Raw genomic sequence first — 22,369 nt, forward strand, 5'->3', positions numbered from 1 at the left:
AATGGCAAATAGGGCTTTCCACATCCCAGAAAGCCTCTGAAAATTGCCCCATTTGGGACCAGCAAAACGGGTTGTACATGTGGCCCCCAACCCCTCTCTTTTCTTGTTTACCTCTTTCAACCTGCCTTCCTTTTTTCTTCCCTGTTTTTTACTTTCTACTTTCACTTAAAGCTACAAGCATGGATTGAAAGCATGTGAGATAAAAAAAGAAAAACTCTCTGCATGCATTTTGGAGGGGTTCTTTTCAGCAGTGATTACAAAAACCATCTCAGCAGTTGTGTTCGTGAAATGTTTCATTTGAGCTAGTGCTGGAACAGGAAACCAAATTGCATATTGCTCTAATGAGCTTTTGTGGTGGTTCATTCAATTTTTTTTTCCTTTATGAAATTAGTACTAGTTTGGGTCAATTTTCGTTTGTAATATGTGGCAATTTTGCTACTTATTCTATTAGATTGTATATATATATATATAGTGATCCTAGTGGAACTGACTTGAAGGTCGCGAAACACGTTAGCCTTGTTCCAGTGTATTTAAAGATTGCGTCACAGATCAAGAATTACCTTGCAATAAACAATATCACAACCTCTTTGAAAGTTAGAAAGAGCCCCGTGTTGTAAAAACTGAAAAAAAGAGAACATATTCCAAAAAATTTCAAAACTAACTTCAAACCTTAAAACACTGTCTGTGTAATCTCAAACACCACTGTCTCCTACAGAAACAGACCTACTTATTATTATTATTATATATATATTTTTTTTAAACAGATGCTCTATAGTATATGGTTTCCAGCTGACACTCACCTGCTGTAGATGGGGGCTTTCCACATCCAAAAGAGACAGGAAACAGGAGGCAAGTTTCGCCTGAAAAGACAGACGGAGATTATTCTAACCAGTCAACTAAAGTGAGTGAAAAAATGGATTCAATAACTATAGGCTGCATTCACTTTGTTAACAAGTGTATAACTCACTATCCTACACTTGCATAATTTCCTCCAGTGCAATACATGCTAACTGCATCAAATGGTGCATGTGCTTATTTTTAACTCCTACCTAAAACCACCTAGTCTTAAATACGTTGCACATTCACACCTTTACCACAGTTACAGTGTGCCATGATCCAAAGCTTGTTCCAATAGATGCTTGTTTACTACACACACAAGCGTAAACCTTCCACTCTCCAACCCGTTACACAAAAATCACCATCTTTGTCACTATGTACATATTTTGCAGTGGTAATTCATATGTATATTTAACTACTCTGAATTACTTTCCTAGGTACTCCCATGCTGTCCCTCATGGTGTAGGCCCAACTATGGAAAGAGCAAAGAGTTCAGCAGACAAGGAGTGAGGTTGCTTAGGAGAGCTGTACAAGAGGTGATCAAGCATATGGTCTCAGTGGTCACCATGCATACAGTTTATACAGGTTTCACAGAGACATGGAGAAGATTATTTCAGCCTGGAGGGCAGAACATCACTTACTCGTAAAGAGCCACAAGCTCGTGGATAGAAATTCATACATGCTTTCATGCCTTTTAGAGCTGCAGTCTGGCACTGTGGGAGAAGATAAAGAAATGCAAAAAGAGTAAATGTAGCAAATAATTGGGTATATTTATCTAGATGAAACATGCTCCCCAACGGCCTATCTAGTCGAGCTGGACTAACACCCACTTCTCTTGCAGATCATGTACTTATGCACTTCCATTACACGAAAATACTTCACTGTGTCCTCCAATCTAAACTACTAATTGCACACTGCATGCCCCAGTGGGGTCATTTACCTTCTTCTTCGTAAAACCAACATGTGACATGCTTACATCCTCCCACCTACATACCCACCCCTCTTAAAAATTCTGCCTCCAGCTTGAGTCCAATTGGGCTACTTTATTTTTTCATGATTGGTTCAAGGATCTCTGCATGTAACTAGAGCTTTGCCCATTCTGTCAGACATCTTACCTCCAGCTTCAGTCCCAAGAGTGAGGTAAGTATTCCTGGAATGTGGTTCATGGAGATCTCACGTGCCAGCTCAGGTAAGAGCGAAGAATATTTCAGAAGATCGTGGAGAATGAAAACAGCCAACTCTGTTGTTTGAGCAGAATCCTGGGCCTAATAAGAAGAAAGATGACAAATGTAATTAGGAAAAGACAGCAGGAGTAAAAAGCAAAATTATACAGGTGCTTTTCATGAAGGAAGCTCCATGACCCATAACCTACGCTGACTCATATGAAAGGGATTTATCTGCCTTCCTCCAAGTGGACTCCAACAACCTTAACTCTGCTCCTCATATCACTCGAGTGTACCTTCTCGCTATCCATTTCCTCAGTTTATAGGGATCGGAAATTTTCTTACATCGTCACACATTACCTTTTGCTGTACCAATCCCATTTGTTAGCATGGACTCATAACTCCCTGCTCACCTGTATGGTGTGCTGTATGCTGCGCAGCCAAGCCACACAGTTTTGTTGGAAGTGATCCGTTGGACATTCTGACACTAGAAGGGAGAGGAGGCAGAGACCTTCAAACCTGGAATCAGAGGGAATGAAGACAGATTAAAAATGCAGCTATTAGTCTCAAAAGCCTCGTGGAACAAAGATGCCTCAAATTAATCCAACCACAAAATTACATAAGCACTGCTTCTTTAAATGCAAAAAATCTAACCTATACATGGCACAGCACTGGACAGTAAAACTATCACTGAAAAAAATCTTGGCAGGTGTGAACCCACTCAAACTAATGCTGGAGAGGCCAGATGGTACAGGGTGATAGATAACTTGGGAAGGGAAGTCGCAGGTCTAACTTTCGATTTATGAGCTGGTGAGAAGAGGCTCATGGGTGAGGTCCATTGAAGGCATTCTGGCCACTTCTTGTGAATGAGGTGACTTTCACACCTGTATTACTAACAAGAAGAAAACAAAAAACACTTGCAGTTGTCAACAGTGATTCATTAGCATGTCTGTCTTAAATGGGAGAATTCAGGACCCTGCTGCACATGTTCAAGTCTAAAAAAGCTAAGCGTCATCATTCTTACCGTGTCTTGACAGAACTCAGTCTGGCATTACTAATTCCAACGAGGCTTCCAATTACCGAAGAGTTCTAGCAATTAGGAAAGAAAAGGAGAAAAAAAAAACTGTAATTCCAACAACGTGCTGGAAATTGTGCTCCACATACCAGATAGAAAAATCAGCAGACACTTGCATACACCTATCCTACAAATCAATTTAGCAGTCGGTTTGTACTGGTGCCAGTGTGTGCACAGTTTCGGCAAGATGCCTGCTAAAAACCCAATTATACATTCAATAAGAATGCAGACACTATTGAGCTGTGCTGAACTTCTCTAATGAAAAGTTGTTTTAAGATTAATTTGTGTGGAACATACGAGGCATGCAATTGCACTATTGCAGACAAAGGGTGCACTACAGGAACAATTTTGAATTAAATAGTTTGAGATGGAAAAATGTGATCTGTAGCTACTATCTTCAGTATTTGGAACTACTCTTCATAACAGAATCATGGTTGGGAGATGACATGGCTTAAGTGTTGCACAAAGCCGTTCCCCCGGGCTATCAAACTATCACAAAAAATTGTATAGGCACAAGAGGAGGTGGACTAGCTGTTCTACACAGGAAAACAATATATCTCTGCAAAACAGACAACATTTTCATACAAAGTTGAAAGGCCCTCTTCACCAAATGCAACTCTACACCAACTTCCTCCTGTAATTTCCTCCTCCTTTACAGACCATCACCTAGCAATGCAACAATCCCAGACAAGTTTCTAGACACAGTTTTAAACCCTATAACACTATACTCCAACCTATGCATTCTTAGGGACCTAAACATGTGAGTTGACAAACGCAACATGCCCCATCCAAAAACTATCATCACTGGTCTAGCCACACTGAACCTATATCAGATTGTACACAGTCCCATACACATAGCTGGACACATCCTAGATGTCATTTTTGCAAATCCATAACTAATCACCTTTCAAAGGATTACTCTAGTCACATGGTCAGACCACCATTTGGTAGCTTTCCACCATAAAACACCACAAATCAACACTACCAAGCCCACCTTACATCCATCCACCTATCGACCTAGGAACAAACTCAATTTTGAATACTTAGACACAACTAACAGCCAACGCAGACCTAGAAATAATAAAATTCTGTTCAAAAACTTTACAAGTGGCTACAGGAAGCTTTCAATATCCTAATACCACTAAGAAAAACTAAACAGGACAAAAGAAAACAAGCACCTCGGAGAAATACAGAACTAAATAAGATAAAAACAAATCAGAAAGCTGTAACAAACCTGGCTCAAAACAAAGAGCTATCACCACACATTTCACCTACGCAAACTTAACAGAATATACAAATCAATAACCAAAAAAAACCTATTAAAAAAAAAAAGTATTGATATCATTCAAAATGTTAAATCTGCAAATAAATGATAAATTTATCAACGCATTTCGTATCCCTAAATGCACGGAAGGAACTCCTCTCATCCCTTTACGCAAGAATTCACAGACAAACTGGCAAATCATTACACAACCAAAGCAGACACATTGGACTCCTATTTAAAAGAAATGAAAACCACCAGTACCAACCCATTTCCAAAAATCCTGTCCAACAGTAGACCAACCCAGCCTCAGTATTCCTTAAAACAAAGATCACAAAGTGAATTTATGGATCTGGTCAAAGCAAGCAGATTTTCCGGCTTCCTTCTAACCCTTCTCAACCACACATTTTCAAGAACATTCTTTTATCTACCTCTGCTGCCACACCAGTCTGAAGAATTATCAATAATTCTTTAACTACAGGAATCTTTCTAGAAGACCTAACAAAAGGCATACATATGCCCATGATTAAAGAAAGTAAACCTGGATCTGCATAACCCCAACAACTACAGACCATTTACAAATGTACATTTCCTGGGCAAACTGATAGAAAGAGCAGGATTCACCCAGGTGTCACAATTCAATAAAGGTAACGCCATACTTTCAGACCAGAAAACTGGATTCAGCACAGGAAGAGGCACAGAATCTGCCCTCATAGCCATCTGGGATGACCTTAAACACAGTAGACCACAATGGAGTTGCTGCACTCTCTCTCTTGGACTTTTCAGCTGCCTGTGACACAGTTGACCATGACACCCTAGTACAAAGACACTACGAGGCCGGCATAGAGGGGACTGCTCTCAACCGGATCACATCCTTCCTTCAAAATGTGTGTCATCCTTACTCCCCCTTTCTCCTCCAAACCCTTCTTCACAAAAGCAGGGGTTCTGCAAGGCTCAATCATCTCACCCATGCTTTCAACATCTACATTAAGTCTTTACGGGCAATGATCAAGGAATTTCATCGCACCTTATAACTATGCAGATGACACACAAATACTCCTTAAAATGTAATACCCCAAAAACATTGAAAAACCATAAATCTTCAGCTGTCGCAGAGCGGCTGACAGAGGATGACATGACATGAAACCATCTCAAACTGAAAGCTTCCAAAACAGAAATACCCACATGTGGCGATTGGAAAAATTATGACCTTCTCTGCGCCTGGCCTGACCATCTGGTACCACTCCTAATGTCTCTAAGGAAGTAAGAAACCTTGGAATTACCATGGACTCCAAATTAGCAATGAAAGCCTAATTGGACAAATTTGCAAGATCAAGCTTCATCACCATGAAAACTTTATGAAACTTTCCCCACCCGGGATTCCCACATAAGGTCGAGGCTACTAGGTCTCTTGTACTGTCTAAACTGGATTATGCAAATGGCCTCTACCATGGATCATCGCTATCGTCTATGAAAAGACTACAACCGATTCACAACGCCGCTGACAGACTATTCCTACATGTAATGCCACAAGCCAAAATCTAGACTGCCTTGAGAGCCCTACATTGGTTACGGGTTGCAAGAAGATACACCTTCAAGCTGCTTCGTATCACCCACACAGCAATACATAGAACAGGGCCGCTTCTCATCAGGAATAAAAATCAACAAATATATTTAAAAAATGAACCTCCGCTCAAGACCTCGCCTCAAAACCCAAACACACAAGAAAAAGACAATAGGTAGTACATTTTTCTCTGTTCAAGCAGCCAAACTCTGGAATTCTTTACCCCCCAAAAAAATAAGATCCATGGATAACTATCTTCAGAAGACTATTTAAGAGTTGGCTCTTTCCTACATAACTACCATACTCAAACAATGTACTGTATATCCCGGCATATGTAAACATTTATAATTTGATTATATGTATTTCTTTGATCAAATAGGTATACTAACTATGTTTGTTTCTCCTAAAATATAGTCATACTCTTTAAGCCTGCTTAATAAATGTATATATTACTTACAATTTAATTTATATTCATATATTATTTGATGCTTAAAATGTTCATAATTCATTGCATAGTTTCTATACAAGTTGTTTGATGAGATGCTTATGAAACTGTTTTATTTATCACAATAGGTAAATATCTCAACTATCTACAAGCATTTCACTATTGAAATATTGAGGAAAAGATCAATAATGTTGTAAAACGTACACAAATGAATTGCCTTCAAATACTGCAACACTTGAGTCTATGTTTATACAATACAACTTTAAATCTCAATATATATATATATATATACACACACACACACACACACACACACACACACATACCCCAACCAATTCCTGCTGTTCTTCCTAATTTTGCCATGCCAAGCTGGTGCACCGCTATGGGCGCAGGACCCATAAATATTTCATCATAAACGATTCAATTGCAAACCCACACTCCGAACAACTTCGATGTTTATTTAAGGCTTGTACAGTCTTTCACAAGGTAACAAAGTATCGACTTGCAATGTCAACGCGTTTCAACCATTATGGTCTTCTTCATTGGCCCAGGTAATTACAGAAGCCCCCCCTCCAGTAGAAAATATACAATTGGCCATCATAGACACAAAAGAAATCCTACGTAAATCCTATGTATAAAAGGTAAATAACCGAAAATACATGTGTGGAACCAAATTGCCGTAACCAAAATATTACATTCTAAATTAGGACATTTCAGTGCCAGAAAAGAAAACATAATAAATTCAATATACATTAAATAACATACCCAGTGGTAGCATTGACGCACCAAATGGTGGCCATCGAATAGTAAGTCCCAACACTCTCATTTTGATTTCATATATCTTATGAGTGTCATATTCATATATCATTTCGCACTGATGTACGATAAGTAATCAACAGTCAAAACGAGAAGGCTCGCAGGATGTGGCCTTCACTGGAGATGTGGTATCAAAACTTTGTTTCTGACACTGAAAAAAAGAGAGCTCCAAGATAATAAACCAAGAGGAGGACAGATCACATAGAGACAAATTAGGCACTAAAAAATAAACAGGCCATGGAGATCTTATGTGGCCCATTCATGAACTCTTATGTGAAAACATTAAAGATAAGGACTGCGAAATAGAAGTGAAAGACACTAAAGTCTAGAAGGAATCTGATTACAGTGACTATCTCTAATTAAAAAAAATACAAATCAACATTGCCAGGATGAATTCCAGTGAGTTACACAAGTGAAAAAGATGGATGGGGGTTCACTATGATTTTGGCCTCAGAAAATGTTTCACGGAAGTACAGAGATGAATGATTTGACCACAGAGGTCATAAACCAAAAGGTTTGATATAAATTAATGTTCCATTCAGCGTGTACACAAAGCTTGGCTCTCAACACCACTCAAAAGAGCTGTGAGATTTTATAAATGAACAGAGGCCACATCTGGCCTCTGTTTATTGGAGTACTTACAGAACTTACAAAGTGTGGATCAAGCCACTTGGGCAGCCAAGTGCTTCACATAAACTAGATTAAGAACAGTTAAGAGTTATGAGCTCAACAATCTACCCCTTGGGTGGAATTGGAGCCCCCCCCTTAGTTGAGTATGTGTGCTGGCAAAGAGTGTAAACACTGAATGGTGGCGTTCCTAACCCCCTCCCTTACCCCTTGTGGGGTAGTGACTGGTGGACAAGCATAAATCGGGCCTAGGAATCCAGATCGGACCTACTGTAAACTACAAAGTGTAAAAGATGAAGATGGTTTATGGGCGAACGACTTTGCAGTGTTAGAGCTGATCAGGGCATCCCATAGAAGATATGTCTTTTAAATATGCATTTGCCTCAGATAATGCTGCAATGTTCAGGTGTGTTTCATGTTTGTTTTTATATTCTGCACAAAAAAGGCTAATAAAGACGGGTTTAAAAAAAAAAAAAAGTTACGAGCCAGTATCATTGGATGAACCGAAGTAGTACCTGACTACTGAGATGCAAGGGACATCAGTAACACTTGTTACAGAGATTGAACAACTGTCACAAGTTCCACAGGACCTGGAGAACTGATCTGACATCAACTGCCAGAGAATATTAAAAAATAAAACACTTAAAGTAAGAACAAGTTACCCCTCCATGTCTAATTATTAGAACATGAGCACTGAAGTCTCAAACTACCAAAAGACATAACGTAGGCAGAAAAATGTCTTTACATAAATGAGACTTTCTAAATGCCATGTGGTGGTGCTCGCCTATTTTGTGACTGGTAAAAATGTACTGATAAGCTGGAACAGAAGCCATGGAGTAGAATGACATAGGCCAAAACCAGCCTACAAGCTAGAAATAATCAAAACAAATCTCATAGTATTATCAAATAAATGACCAAATTAGCAAGCAATGGTTCACTGTAGAATTGTTTGCAAAAATAATATTTAATTGATGGATGTAGTTACCATCCACATTAGAGACATTAATTTTGCAGTAATTAATAGGGAACATATTTTAAGACGTCCTGGTGCTAGCAAAGTTCATACTTACTAAGGATAGCATATAGTTGAACAGATGTGTTTTAAGATCTCTGTGGAAAGAAGCTAAGACAGAATTCCTATGCACAGGGATAATAAAGTCCACACAAAGTTACATTCAAAGTCATTGATTGGTATGGAAAGGATTCCTTTAATATTGATCAAAATCATTACAATTTCAAAGAACAGATTTTGTTTGATCGTCCTCTCTCCCATATTATAAACAGCAATTCAAGCAAAGGTAAAAATTCAAGTATTTAAAAAAGGATGGGCTTTTCAAACTGGTCTACACTTTACCAAATTTGGCATCAGAATGAGGTCTTGGAACACAAAAAAGGTGATGGAAGGATGTTTGAAAATCAGTCTAATCTGGAGAAAAGGAGGATGTCGATTTGGAAGCCACATTGATGCGTCACAGGGAAGCGGCTATTAAATTCCCAACTGCGTCTAATTCAATTCAAGATCCTGCATAGGGTATACTACAATAGATAAAGATTGAACACCATGGGCATTGCGGACATTCGGACCTGTCAGATGTCATGCAGCCAAGGGAGATTTCCTGCAAGTGTACTGGGTTTAGATACTACAAGGGCTTGGTGCCATTCTGGGCTCTCTGGATGGATTACTATGGAATGGGATTGATAGATGGGGTGGAAGAGCCTCTGGACAGACCAGACCCCCCCCTCCCACCACCACCAGACAGGGGTGAGATTGGCATATGAACAGTACAACAGCAACTGTATGCAACATAATACAGAAGGCTGTTTGAAATGTATCACTGAACACTGTAACTTACTTATGGCTGTGTCATTACATGGGAATCCATGTGTTGCTGGGCTGTCCTCTTTACACTTGTATTACTGTTTTTAAATGCAAATGGTTGTTACGGAATAAAATAATTTAAAAAAATTAAAAAAGGAAATCAATCTAGACACTAGCAATTGCAAAGGGTAGCATTAAAGCTCATTACTTCTTTGCCCACCATGCAACCTCAGTTTGAAACTAGCCATATGCAAATCAGTCCTGACCCTGCTCCAATCCTAATAGGAGATCAGGGAAGACCTGTCCTAGCAGTTCGGGCTGAACTGTCCCTATTGCAGATCTCTGCTGGAAAGCATGAGATTTACTAAATGAATTACCATTGGATACAGGTCCTAAAAAAAATATGTGGAGGTTATGTTAAATGGTAATGAATCTGGCATGGTATGGTTTTAGGCAGTTTGGTGTTAGTCACACCTTTTTCCATTTGAAGGCACAGGCTTTTTGTGGAAAGTTTCCTTGTAGTAAACGTGGAGTAAATAGGAGAGTCTTAATGTTGGGAAATTTCTTTATGCAGGTTATTTTTTGGATTGGCACCCTACCTTTGAGAGAACATTTATACCCGCACTCAGCTTTTTCAAGGCAAGTAGTGCATAGTCCTGCCAGGAATATTCATCAGCACTTGTACAGAGAAATGTATAATGCAGAAGAAGCACTTTCGCCAGTCTTAATAAAAAAAAAATTACTTTTCACATTAACATCACAGTATTTCACTATAGCTTCTTTATAAGAGTTGAGAATGGTAGCAGCATTACTATAGACAAGGTGTCTTTTTCCGTGCACGGAAACAAGAGCGCATTACTGGATCCTGAGTGTATAACTAAACTGGGTTAATGCCATGTGCAGTTCCTCAGTGAAGCTTTGCATTTTGCACTGTTCTTCACCCTGGGAACAGGGTGGCCTCTACATATCAGTGATTAAGGTGAGGGCCTAGTGTCAGAAAGAAGGTAAAATTCAGATTTGCTACAAATGAGTGTTTCGATTGGTTGTAAAGTATAAAAACTACTTAGACCACTGTATATAGTCTGAGCTTATTTTACAACCACGGTTTAATGTATTACAGCAATAAACTGATCTACCCCTTTGTCATTTACAATAGTCATGCAGCGAGACCCGTCTACTTCATTCTTTAGGACTTTTAGCTTCGCAACATCATTTATACCAGACTTACAGACTACTATTATAAGCTGCCCAAAAACAAATGTGTAAGAAATTGGATTATTGTTGGAGGGGCCTACTAACCATCTCAAGGAGTAATTACAACTCTTATAAGGGTAAAACCTTAAAGTCACTAAATTAACATGAGCTCAACCTCCGGACCTCTGGCACAGAGCCGAGAGGCTTAAGTAAGGACAGGGTGTAAAGTATTTATGCAGTACCCAAAACAGTAAAAAGTCAAAATACAAAACAATAAAAATCCCAAACCAAATTAGAAAACATACAGTAAACATTCATAAACAAAATTACGCCAAAAAAACTGTAAACACAGCACCAAAAAAGCACAAAGCAGCAATGATAATCAATGGTCGTGGTAGACCTAAGAGTAGTCTGAATTAGACTGTGATGGAGCACGGGTCAGAAACACCAACCACGTTCATCCTGGTCAAAGATTTTCCCTTCTGACTTAGTCTTTGAAGTCCCAAACAAACACAGGTGTACACTTTTAAGGTTGCCAGGACCTTAGGGAGGGACTCTCACGGTATAAGGCAGATGCCAACAATAAAGTCCAATCCAAGGTCAGTTCCCTCAAGTCAACTGGACACCACAGGAAAAAGGCTTCTTGCAGCTTGTGATGTCCCTGTAGCCACAGAGGAGGTCAATCAACCGACCCCTGACGTCTACATTTTGCAGGGCAGGTCCAGTCCTTCAGGGCTCCTCACATGACAGAGACAGCGGGTTCCATCCTTGTGTTCTTCTGCAGCTCCAGAAGTGTTCTGAAGTGGGTATCTGGAGGTGCAGATTGTATGCATAGCACTAGCTAGGGGATTAGAATGGCCCCAAGGTACACCCTAACCAGTGAAGTAAAAGTTCTTGGAGACACTTTTTTTTTTAAGTTCCAGTTTGCCTTACTGCAAACACATGCCACGTGTCAAGGCATTTTCAAGTTGGTAAAATTCTTCTGTCATACTAAACTTAGGTTACTTGGGCTACACTGGATGTATCTGTAAAGACCCATAGGCATTATCATTTTATCACTATGATCAGGAGCTAACACAAAATGTACTTCAGCCACTATCGTCCATTCTAGTAGATAATGCTTTTTGCTTACTAGACCCTTGCTAAAGATTATAATCATTCACATTGACTATGTTGTATACTACCACCATTTCGTAATTAAGAGCAAATAAGTTACTTCAAAGAGGGAGTGTGTTATTGAAGTGTTGTATTCGACATCTACCCCGTTACCTGCTAAGTGGGGTCATCAAATCAGCATATGGATGAGGTGTTGGTATCATTGGCGAATCACTGATCCCAAATGGAGCTTTCCTTCCAAAAGGCTTTGCTACCGGAGGAAATTAAAAATGTGACCACCGTTTATACAATCATAGGTTCGCAAATAACTCTGTACTATGAGTACTCGAAAAAAGACAATACTTTTGATGTCGAACCACACGTGTTAAAAAGTATGCAAGAGATGCGAGCTGACTGAGCATTTAGCCTTCACCCTCAAAACATGTGCTCAACCTGAATAACAAAGTACCCTCGCCAAGCAATTTGAGATAACAAAGACTCAACAATAAAACCTGGTGACCATACCCTTAAATAGAAATAACAATAGTTCAAAGCTTATGTTGTACCAACAAGTCTTCTTCCTGTATGAAATACCACTATCGCCTCCCACTGGAATAACATAGTTCAGATGCCTGGAGCACTGGAGCCCATTTATAATCTTCCACCTCAGTGGAATGACACATTGCCCAAACTCACCACTGCCACCACATTTCCATGTTTATGCCGACTCTGCCAGCAGTACGCATTCTGCTTTTACTGGTCCACTCACCTGTGTCCCTCGCAGTCCTCCGGTGTCCCTGGCACCCTGCAATACACCTGGTAAGGCAGCCCCGAGCCGCTCCCGTTGTATCAGGCCGCTGAAAGCCTCCAGCACTCGCGCAGAACCCGCCATCTCTGCCGGCACCAACGCGCACGCGTGCAACAGGACTTGATGACAGTGAGGGGAACTAGAGAGATAGATTTCAGTGACACCGAAGAAAGACTAGCGGGAGGCCAATACGCTGACAACGGACACCAGACGAATTTGCGAAACAGAAAAGGGACTGTCGGAAGTCTACGTAACCAGCCAATAACAGCGTGAAGGAGCTTGTAGCGTGGATAGGTGCAACTGAGTCTGACGAAGGACTATCTATCTATCTATCTATCTATCTATCTATCTATCTATCTATCTATCTATCTATCTATCTCTCTCTCTCTCTCTCTCTCTCTATATATATATATATATATATATATATATATATATATATATATATATATATATTTTTTTTTTTTTTTTAATATAGATAGATGTATATAACACTATTAAAAAATATATGAACGTGTAGGCGGTCATGAGGATATGTCCAGATTTTAAGATGGACATTCCAGTACAGGAGAGAGGTGATGCAAGTTGGCAAATGGGGTGATGTGATGGAGGTGTATAGTGGATGAAGGCATTCTGCGTTTTAGGAGGGTGAATACAATTGAAAACAAGTACTTGCACAGTCAATAGGCCAGGATTTAATTTGCCAACATTGTATTTCTGAACCTTTTGACTTTTGTGGACCCCCACTAAATCATTTGTGCAACCCGGGGACCGCCCACTGAATCTTTATTGGACTCCTGGAACCCCAACTGAGTTATTACTGGAATTCCGCAACCCCACCCTAATTATTATTGATAATAATAAAAAAATTCTAGCTGTCGCATCAAGAAATTTCAGTTCTATTAAGGACACGGAGGCAAGGATTATGCTTCTCTGTCTATGCTTAATTTTCTCAGCAGGCAATCAAATAAGATATTTTAAACACTTCACTTCCCATAAAACCCAACATAGTCACATGACTAACCACAGAATGTCCTCCCCTATAAAACCTGGTGACATCAAAACACTTCCTCTTTCTTTGCAGAATTAGACACAATGAACACACTGCAACTTTAACGGTAGTCCATAATCAGAACAAGAACTTCAGTCCCACAGGAGCAACCTTGGGCAATCCTCAGGACACCATGCATGGAACCAAATGGAGAAAAGAGGACATCCTTATTTGCCATCTGTCCGATATCTGTCCAACCATGACCAGAACCGCAGGGTCCCTGAAGGAAGCTGTCCAAACTCAGCAACCAATAGTTGACAGATTGAAGATCTCCAGCGACAGAATAACCTTGGTGATAGACGCCAAGATTGTTTTTGCTTATTGCCTAAAGATAAAAAGCAGAGCTGTAAAAACTACTCCCTAACCCCCAGACCATATGCCAAAACAGGTGAGAAATTAACAATTCGTGCAATCAAAACATTTGAAATAGCATACTTATACCATACGAAGTTCAATAAACTTATAATCAGGGTATGATAATCCTTGCCTTTGTGTCCTTAATAGAACTGAAAATTCTTGACGCTACATCTAGAAATTGTTTTATTCTATGCCAGGATCGGAGGCTCCGATTATGCTTGTTCAAAGCTGTGCCACCACCACCAACGCTATATCCACAACAGGCTTATAATAGAATGACTTAAAAGTGGATTCAGATGACCAATCCGCTGCTTTCATGATATCCTCTAAACAAGACCCTGAAGCAAAGGGTTTTGACGCCATAGCTCCTCTACCAGAATGAGCTTCGAAAACGGAGACGTCAGAACCTGCTCCCTAGAGTAGTTAAGGCATCCATCTAGCCAATTTGGCAGAAAAACTGGCTTAAAAGGCTTCTGTAATGCAATTAGAAGTTGCCGGTTAGGGTGCAGGAGAAACTCACTGGTGGCAGTATCATAAGCCTTGAGACATTGCATCACACATAGTTTATAATCATTAGGAATAAAAGGGTAAGATACTAACCTAGACGATCCTTGAGATCCAAAGCTCAAACATCTGAAACTCTTTTGCAAGAGATCAGACACAACAACATCATTAGCTTAGCCGATAACTGCTTACGTGACAAGTACTTGTTATCAGGCTAGGATGTTAAAAGCCGAAGTGCTATGTTCACGTCCCACAAGGAAGTATATTTAGGTTGAGGAGGGTTAGAGAAACGAATACCCCTCAGCAGTTTACGCACCACAGGATCCTCACCAAAGGATCCTCACCAACAGGTTTACCATTAACAGGAACACGGCCTACCGAAATAGCAGATCTGTAATTGTTCACAGACCTATAAACCAGTCCTGATGCCACCAATGAAGACAGGAAATTAATTACAGAACACACATCTGCTTGAGAGGGATCCAAACCCCTTTCGTCACTCCAACTAACCCATCTCTGCCATGCCGAAGCATATCGTTTATGGGTATGACTGGACCAGGCCTGATCAATGTAGGAGGAAGCCTGAGACGAAATGCCTTGCAATTTCTATCTACTCCTGAAAACCTCCAGGTCACCAGCTTCAGCTGATCCGAGATAATAAGTGAATGTGTAAGGCCTGCTGGGTCCAGCACCAGAATCTGGCGATGAGGAATCAGAAGAGGAATGGTGTCTGTCATCTCCAGAACCAAGGGGAACCAAGGCTTCACCCTCCACAGCGGCATCACTAAGACAAGTTCAGCTTTCTGACGACATACCTGGGCCAAAACCCTGGGGATCATACTGAATGGAGGAAATGAGTACCCCTTGAGGGCAGACCAATCCTGCAAGAACGCATCAGTTGCCAGAGCTATCAGATATGCGTGCCAACTGAAGAAGACAGGGATTTGGGGGTTGAGCAGAGAGGGAAAGAGGTCCACTCAACAAGGTCCCCAAATGCGATTGAGATGTACGAAGATCTTCAGGTGCAACCTCCAATCACTGAAGTCTCGGAGGTGACAATACCAGTCTGCCACTGAATTCTTCACCTGCGGAAGATACTCCTCAATGACCGAAATCCAATGTTGCAGACAATAATGCCAAAAATCCTTGGCAATCTCTGCCAACATCCAAGATTTCGTACTCTCCAGTCTGTTGACATAGTGAACTGCTGAAATATTGTCCATTCTCAGCAGAATGCAACAATCCAACCTGGCAGGGGAAAGGCTCCTTATCGCAAAGGAACCCGCCAACAATTCTAGACAGTTTATATAAAGTTAAAGTTCGGTCTCCAACCAGCGACCTCCTGTAGAGAGGGTCCCATACCGGGCGCTGCCAAAAATCGCCTTGCCATTCCAGGCCTCCATGTGATTCAGCCACCAATTTATTTCCATCCTGGTCTCCGTCAAGGGCTGAATCTGATCTGAATATGACAACCCCTTCTGCTGGTGCTGTATCTTGAGACGTTGAAGGGCCATGTAATGAAGAGGGCCCGGGAATATTGCCTGAATAGACTAAGCTAAAAGGCCCACCATCTGAGCTACTGACCTCAACAATATTGTCTGGCCTCGCAAGGCAGACCTCAACACCCTCTTGATGGTCTGAATTTTCTGTAAGGAGAGAATTAACTGGGATAACACCAAATCAATCTGGAATCCCCAAAATTCTATCAGTTGGGAGGGAATCAGGCAAGATGTTGGCTGGCTGATGACAAATCCCAACTCCTGTAGTAGCTGCATTGTCCAAGAAAGATGGAGAGCAACCATCTGAGGATCCTGGGCCATTAGAATTAAATTGTAGAGATAAACAATTAACCTGATGCTCTTGGCTCAAAGTGCTTCTACCACTGGTATCATCAGCTTGGTGAAGCACCACAGGGCTGGCGAGAGACCGAAAGGAAGAACCTTATATTCGTTGCATTCACCTCACCAGAAGAATTGAAGAAAGCGCCTGTGAGGAGTGAAGATAGGAACTGAAAGGTATGCGTCTTTTAGATCCAACCGGACCATTCGGTCGCCCTCTTGAAGCAGATCTCGATGGAGATGAATTCTCTACATCTTGAAATGCCTGTATACTATCCATTAAGCGGCCAAAAGGGTGTTCTCACAAGCCGTATGAAGGACCGTCCATTCAGGAGTGTTTGTTGTTATGTTAAAATAAACAAAGGTGTGCACGTCCTTCGCCACTCCACCGGCGGCACACACCCTGCTTGCTGCTCTGTCTGCTTCTGTCCCTTCCCCTATTGTACTGGAACCTGCCACTGGAGAGGACTTTTCAGGATCTGTGCTGCAGCTCCTCCAGCTCCTCCAGGTTCCTGTGTTCCTGAGACCCACCTCATAGTAAGTACCCCCCACCTCCCAGCCCCTCGCCCTGCCCCGCGCTACTCACCCTCTCTCCTGCTCCTGCTTCTTTTCCTCCTCTCTGTCTCTTCCTCCTCACTCCTCCTCTGCAATCTTCTTCTGTACTCTTCTCCTCCCCGTCTTCTCTCTTCTTCTGTGTGCTCCTCAGCCTCTTCTGTCGCCTCTCTTCTCCCTCATCTTGCTCTGTGGTCTTCTGCCTTCTGCTCTTCTTCTTCTGTATCTTCTTTGTTGATCTTCTGTTCGTCTGCTCTTCTGCTTCTTCGTCCCCTGCATCTTCCTCTGTGTTCTTCTGTTCTTCTGTGTTCTTCCGGTCTTCTGTGTTCTTCTCTTCTGTTCTTCGGTGTTCTTCGGTTCTTCTGTGTTCTTCCGGTCTTCTGTGTTCTTCTCTTCTGTTCTTCTGTGTTCTTCGGTTCTTCTGTGTTCTTCCGGTCTTCTGTGTTCTTCGCTTCTTCTGTTCTTCGGTCCTCTCCGACTCCTGTCTCTTCCCGCCCCTGTCTCTGCCCTCCTGCTCCTGCCTCACCCCCCTCTATCTCTCCACCTATCTCTCACTATCACCCACATCTACCCTTTCGCTACCTGCCTCCCTCACTCCTCTACCTATCTCTCCACCTAACTCCCTCACTTACCCCCTCCTCCTATCTACCTATTTTTCTATCTCTCCACCTATCTCTTCATCTATCTATTTCCCTATCTCTCCCCCCGTCCCGACACCCCCTCTGTTACCTATCTCCCTATCCTCTCACTCTACCTCTCACCCTCACCCACCTCTACCACCCCCCTCCCCTATCTTTTCAACCCTACTCCTATCTATCTCCCTATTCTCCTAAAACTCTAACACTCACCCGCCCTCCACCCTTAAACCCCCCTCCCCCAGCTCTTCTCACTCTACCTGTCCTCCCCCTCGCGCTTTCCCACCGCGACCTCCTGCACGCCCCCGCCCCCCAGCTCCCATTCGCCCCCAGCTGACCCCTACCCCCCTCCCTCTTATGGCGGCCGCTGCGCGACAGTGGTAGCGACCCTTGACCCAAGGGTAGGTCGCTCCCCCTGCCGCTGCAGCTCCTCCAGCTCCTCCAGGTTCCTGAGTTCCTGAGACCCACCTCACAGTAAGTACCCCCCACCTCCCAGCCCCTCGCCCTGCCCCGCGCTACTCACCCTCTCTCCTGCTCCTGCTTCTTTTCCTCCTCTCTGTCTCTTCCTCCTCGCTCCTCCTCTGCAATCTTCTTCTGTACTCTTCTCCTCCCCGTCTTCTCTCTTCTTCTGTGTGCTCCTCAGCCTCTCCTGTCGCCTCTCTTCTCCCTCATCTTGCTCTGTGGTCTTCTGCCTTCTGCTCTTCATCTTCTGTATCTTCTTTGTTGATCTTCTGTTCGTCTGCTCTTCTGCTTCTTCGTCCCCTGCATCTTCCTCTGTGTTCTTCTGTTCTTCTGTGTTCTTCCGGTCTTCTGTGTTCTTCTCTTCTGTTCTTCTGTGTTCTTCGGTCCTTCTGTGTTCTTCCGGTCTTCTGTGTTCTTCTCTTCTGTTCTTCTATGTTCTTCGGTTCTTCTGTGTTCTTCCGGTCTTCTGTGTTCTTCGCTTCTTCTGTTCTTCGGTCCTCTCCGACTCCTGTCTCTTCCCGCCCCTGTCTCTGCCCTCCTGCTCCTGCCTCACCCCCCTCTATCTCTACACCTATCTCTCACTATCACCCACATCTACCCTTTCGCTACCTGCCTCCCTCACTCCTCTACCTATCTCTCCACCTAACTCCCTCACTCACCCACTCCTCCTATCTACCTATTTTTCTATCTCTCCGCCTATCTCTCCATCTATCTATTTCCCTATCTCTCCCCCGTCCCAACACCCCCTCTGTTACCTATCTCCCTATCCTCTCACTCTACCTCTCACCCTCACCCACCTCTACCACCCCCTCCCCTATCTTTTCAACCCTACTCCTATCTATCTCACTATTCTCCTAAAACTCTAACACTCACCCCCCCTCCACCCTTAAACCCCCCTCCCCAGCTCTTCTCACTCTACCTGTCCCCCCTCCCTCACGCTTTCCCGCCGCGACCTCCTGCACGCCCCCCCCCAGCTCCCATTCGCCCCCAGCTGACCCCTCCCCCCCACCTCCTCCCTCTTATGGCGGCCGCTGAGCGTTCGCGCCGCTGGCGCGCCATAGGCAAGCCCGTCTGCGCCCGTCCGTGCCTGGCCCGCGCCCAGCGCCACGACCCCGGATCCAAGCCCTCCCCTACCCCGCTGACCCGCTACGACCCCACCACCCTCCACGCCCTCAACCCCGGGCGCTCCAACACTTTCTTCCAAGCCCACCCCAAGCGCACCCATGGACCCTTCGCCTGTAACTCCTGCAAACGCATCTTCCACCACGCAACTACCACGACCACCAGCCCACGCGCCATCAACCACCTCAAGTGCATCCTGGTCAACGCTCGCTCTGTCCACAAGCACACCGTTGAACTCTGGGACCTCCTGGACTCCACAGCTCCGGACGTCGCCTTCATCACGGAAACCTGGATGAACACCTCATCAGCTCCAGACATCGCCACTGCCATCCCCGAAGGCTACAAGATCTCCAGAAAAGACCGCACCAACCAAGTAGGAGGAGGTATCGCCATCGTCTTCAAAGACTCCATCAGCGTCACCACCTCCACCGAAGACACCCCTCTCGCCGCTGAACATCTGCATTTTCAAATTCGCACCGACCCCAGGACCACCCTCAGAGGATCCCTCGTCTACCGCCCCCCCGGACCGCGCGCCCCTTTCAGCGACGCCATCGCCGACTTCATCTCCCCGCACGCCCTCGCCTCGCCGGACTACATCCTCCTAGGCGACCTCAACTTCCATCTGGAACAGAACAACGACCCCAACACCACCGCCCTGCTCGACAACCTCGCCAACCTCGGCCTCAAGCAACTGGTGAACACCGCCACCCACAGCGCCGGACACACGCTCGACCCTATCTTCTCCGCCAGCAAACACATCTTCTTCAGCCACACCTCCGCTCTACACTGGACCGACCACAGCTGTGTCCACTTCACATTCCGACGCGAGACCCGCCACCTCCGCAATCAACCCATCCCTCGTCGACAGTGGAACAAGATCCCCGAAGAGCAACTCTTCTCCGCACTCGCCGCCAACCAACCCACCCTCACCACCGACCCCAACGACGCAGCCCTCAGCCTCACAAACTGGATCTCCAACTGCGCAGACAACCTTGCTCCCCTCAAACGCACGCATCGACAGACCAACACCAAAAAACCTCTCTGGTTCTCTGACACCCTCAAAAATCAAAGAAAACTTGTTGCACCCTCGAGAAGGCCTGGCGCAAGGACCACACCGCTGACAACATGACCGCCCTCAAGAACGCTACCCGCGAACACCACCACCTGATCCGCGCTGCCAAAAGGAACTTTTTCACCGACAGACTGGACAAAAACAGCCACAACAGCAGAGAACTTTTCAGCATCGTCAAGGAGTTCTCCAACCCCAACGCCAACGCCAATGCCGTCACGCCCTCACAGGATTTGTGCAAATCCCTCGCCACCTTCTTCCATCGCAAGATCAGCGACCTCCACGACAGCTTCGGACACCAGACCCAACTAAACATCACCGAACCCGCACCCCCGGCCTTCACCCTCAACAACTGGACCCACATCAACACTGAAGAAACCAAATCCATCTTGAACTCTATCCACTCCGGCGCCCCTTCGGACCCCTCCCCTCACTTCATCTTTAATAAAGCCGACGACATCATCGCCCCGCACCTCCAGGCCGTCATCAACTCTTCTTTTTCTTCTGCTACCTTCCCCGAATGCTGGAAACACGCCGAAGTCAACGCCCTCCTAAAGAAACCTACGGCTGACCCGAGCGACCTGAAAAACTTCCGCCCCATCTCTCTCCTGCCTTTTCCAGCCAAGGTAATAGAGAAGACCGTCAACAAACAGCTGACCACCTTCCTGGAAAACAACAACCTGCACGACCCTTCACAAACCGGAATCCGAACGAACCACAGTACGGAAACCTCGACGTACCCCGCAACTGCCACATCTCCGCACACCTGAGACACCTGCATTGGCTCCCAGTCAGCAAAAGGATCACCTTTCGACTTCTCACCCACGCACACAAAGCCCTCCACAACAAGGGACTGGAATACCTCAACCGACGCCTCAGCTTCTACGTCCCCACCCGCCTCCTCCGTTCCTCTGGCCTCGCGCTCGCTGCCGTCCCTCGCATCCGCTGCTCCACGGCGGGTGGGAGGTCTTTCTCCTTCCTGGCAGCCAAGACCTGGAACTCCCTCCCCACCAGCCTCAGGACCACCCAGGACCACTCCGCATTCCAGAGACTCCTAAAAACCTGGCTTTTCGAGCAGCAGTAACCCCCCCCTTTCCCCCAGCGCCTTGAGACCCGCACGGGTGAGTAGCGCGCTTTATAAATGTTAATGATTTGATTTGATTTGATGAATTGAAATTCTTTAGATTGAACACCAAACGAAAGCCTCTGCCCCTTTTGCTGACCAAGAAAATGTGACTGACGAATCCCCTGGGGTGAGAGGATGAAAGGCAAATGGCGTCTTTGTGAAGCAGGGAAAGAACTTCCTCTGCTATGAGCTCTTGATCGCATAGGGACAAATACAGCTCCAGAGGAGGAGAGGCTTGCACTGGAGAGCTGTATAATTCCAGCTTGTACCCTTGAACAGACTCAAGGACCCAGGGCTCCTGAGTAAGAAATGCCCAATTGTGTACAAAGAACTGAATCCTTTCCCCCAAAATCACATCTGAATAAGGTAGAATTCTCACCTGAATATCCTGTATCTTGGGAGCCTCTCTGGTGACCTCTGCCATAGCCTCTACATAAGCGTATATGACCTCCTCGAGGTCGGGTGGGGTAGAAGGTCTGATCGTAGGACGGATCTTGCCAGTTTCTGCGAGACTAGTTGAAGGCTTCACGCTGGGAGCCCTGGTAAGCTCCTCTGCCTGAAGAACGGGCCCTGTATCTTCCGACCCTTTATTGCAGAAGACTTTCTTTAATGAAAGGTGTGCCTTATCCAATGTATTATGCGTTGCCACAAACTTCGCCAGATCTTTCACAAAGGGAGCTCACAAGAAGAGACCCTGCGCAACTGCTCCAGATTCAGAAGACACCAGATCATTTAACTTGGGTCGATGCGCATCAGAATCTATCTCCTTTCGGTAGACATTGCCACGTTGGCATTACCCAGCTGGCAAACAGCGCATTGTGTCCCACCAATCAACATGTCTAGATCAACCACTATACCAGACTCCCTGGACTGAAACCCAAGTTCCAGGATTTTTGAGAGGGGTCCTAAGATATCAAGTAGTTTGTCTTGGCAGGAACGCCAAAACCTTGTC

The 22,369-nt window shown here is 44.3% G+C and overlaps 1 protein-coding gene across 2 annotated transcripts in view; it reads right to left on the reverse strand.

The window, feature by feature from the left end:
• Positions 1 to 12,866, reverse strand: part of PELP1 (proline, glutamate and leucine rich protein 1) — a 244,783-nt gene extending 231,917 nt beyond the window's left edge. The window contains exons 1-7 of one of the 2 annotated variants that reach the window (XM_069216299.1): positions 12,666 to 12,816; positions 12,071 to 12,167; positions 3,025 to 3,089; positions 2,414 to 2,519; positions 1,953 to 2,102; positions 1,479 to 1,550; positions 801 to 860 (exon numbers count right to left, since the gene is read on the reverse strand). In XM_069216299.1, the coding sequence (XP_069072400.1) occupies positions 801 to 860; positions 1,479 to 1,550; positions 1,953 to 2,003 (183 nt within the window). In that variant the 5' untranslated portion in view covers positions 2,004 to 2,102; positions 2,414 to 2,519; positions 3,025 to 3,089; positions 12,071 to 12,167; positions 12,666 to 12,816. Of the gene's footprint in view, positions 1 to 800; positions 861 to 1,478; positions 1,551 to 1,952; positions 2,103 to 2,413; positions 2,520 to 3,024; positions 3,090 to 12,070; positions 12,168 to 12,665 lie in introns of both variants that reach the window. The other variant, XM_069216298.1, reaches the window with a different exon arrangement.
• Positions 12,867 to 22,369: the final 9,503 nt, after the last annotated feature.

Source organism: Pleurodeles waltl, chromosome 12, assembly GCF_031143425.1.
Source record: "Pleurodeles waltl isolate 20211129_DDA chromosome 12, aPleWal1.hap1.20221129, whole genome shotgun sequence".
In the NCBI taxonomy this organism is placed as follows: domain Eukaryota; kingdom Metazoa; phylum Chordata; class Amphibia; order Caudata; family Salamandridae; genus Pleurodeles; species Pleurodeles waltl.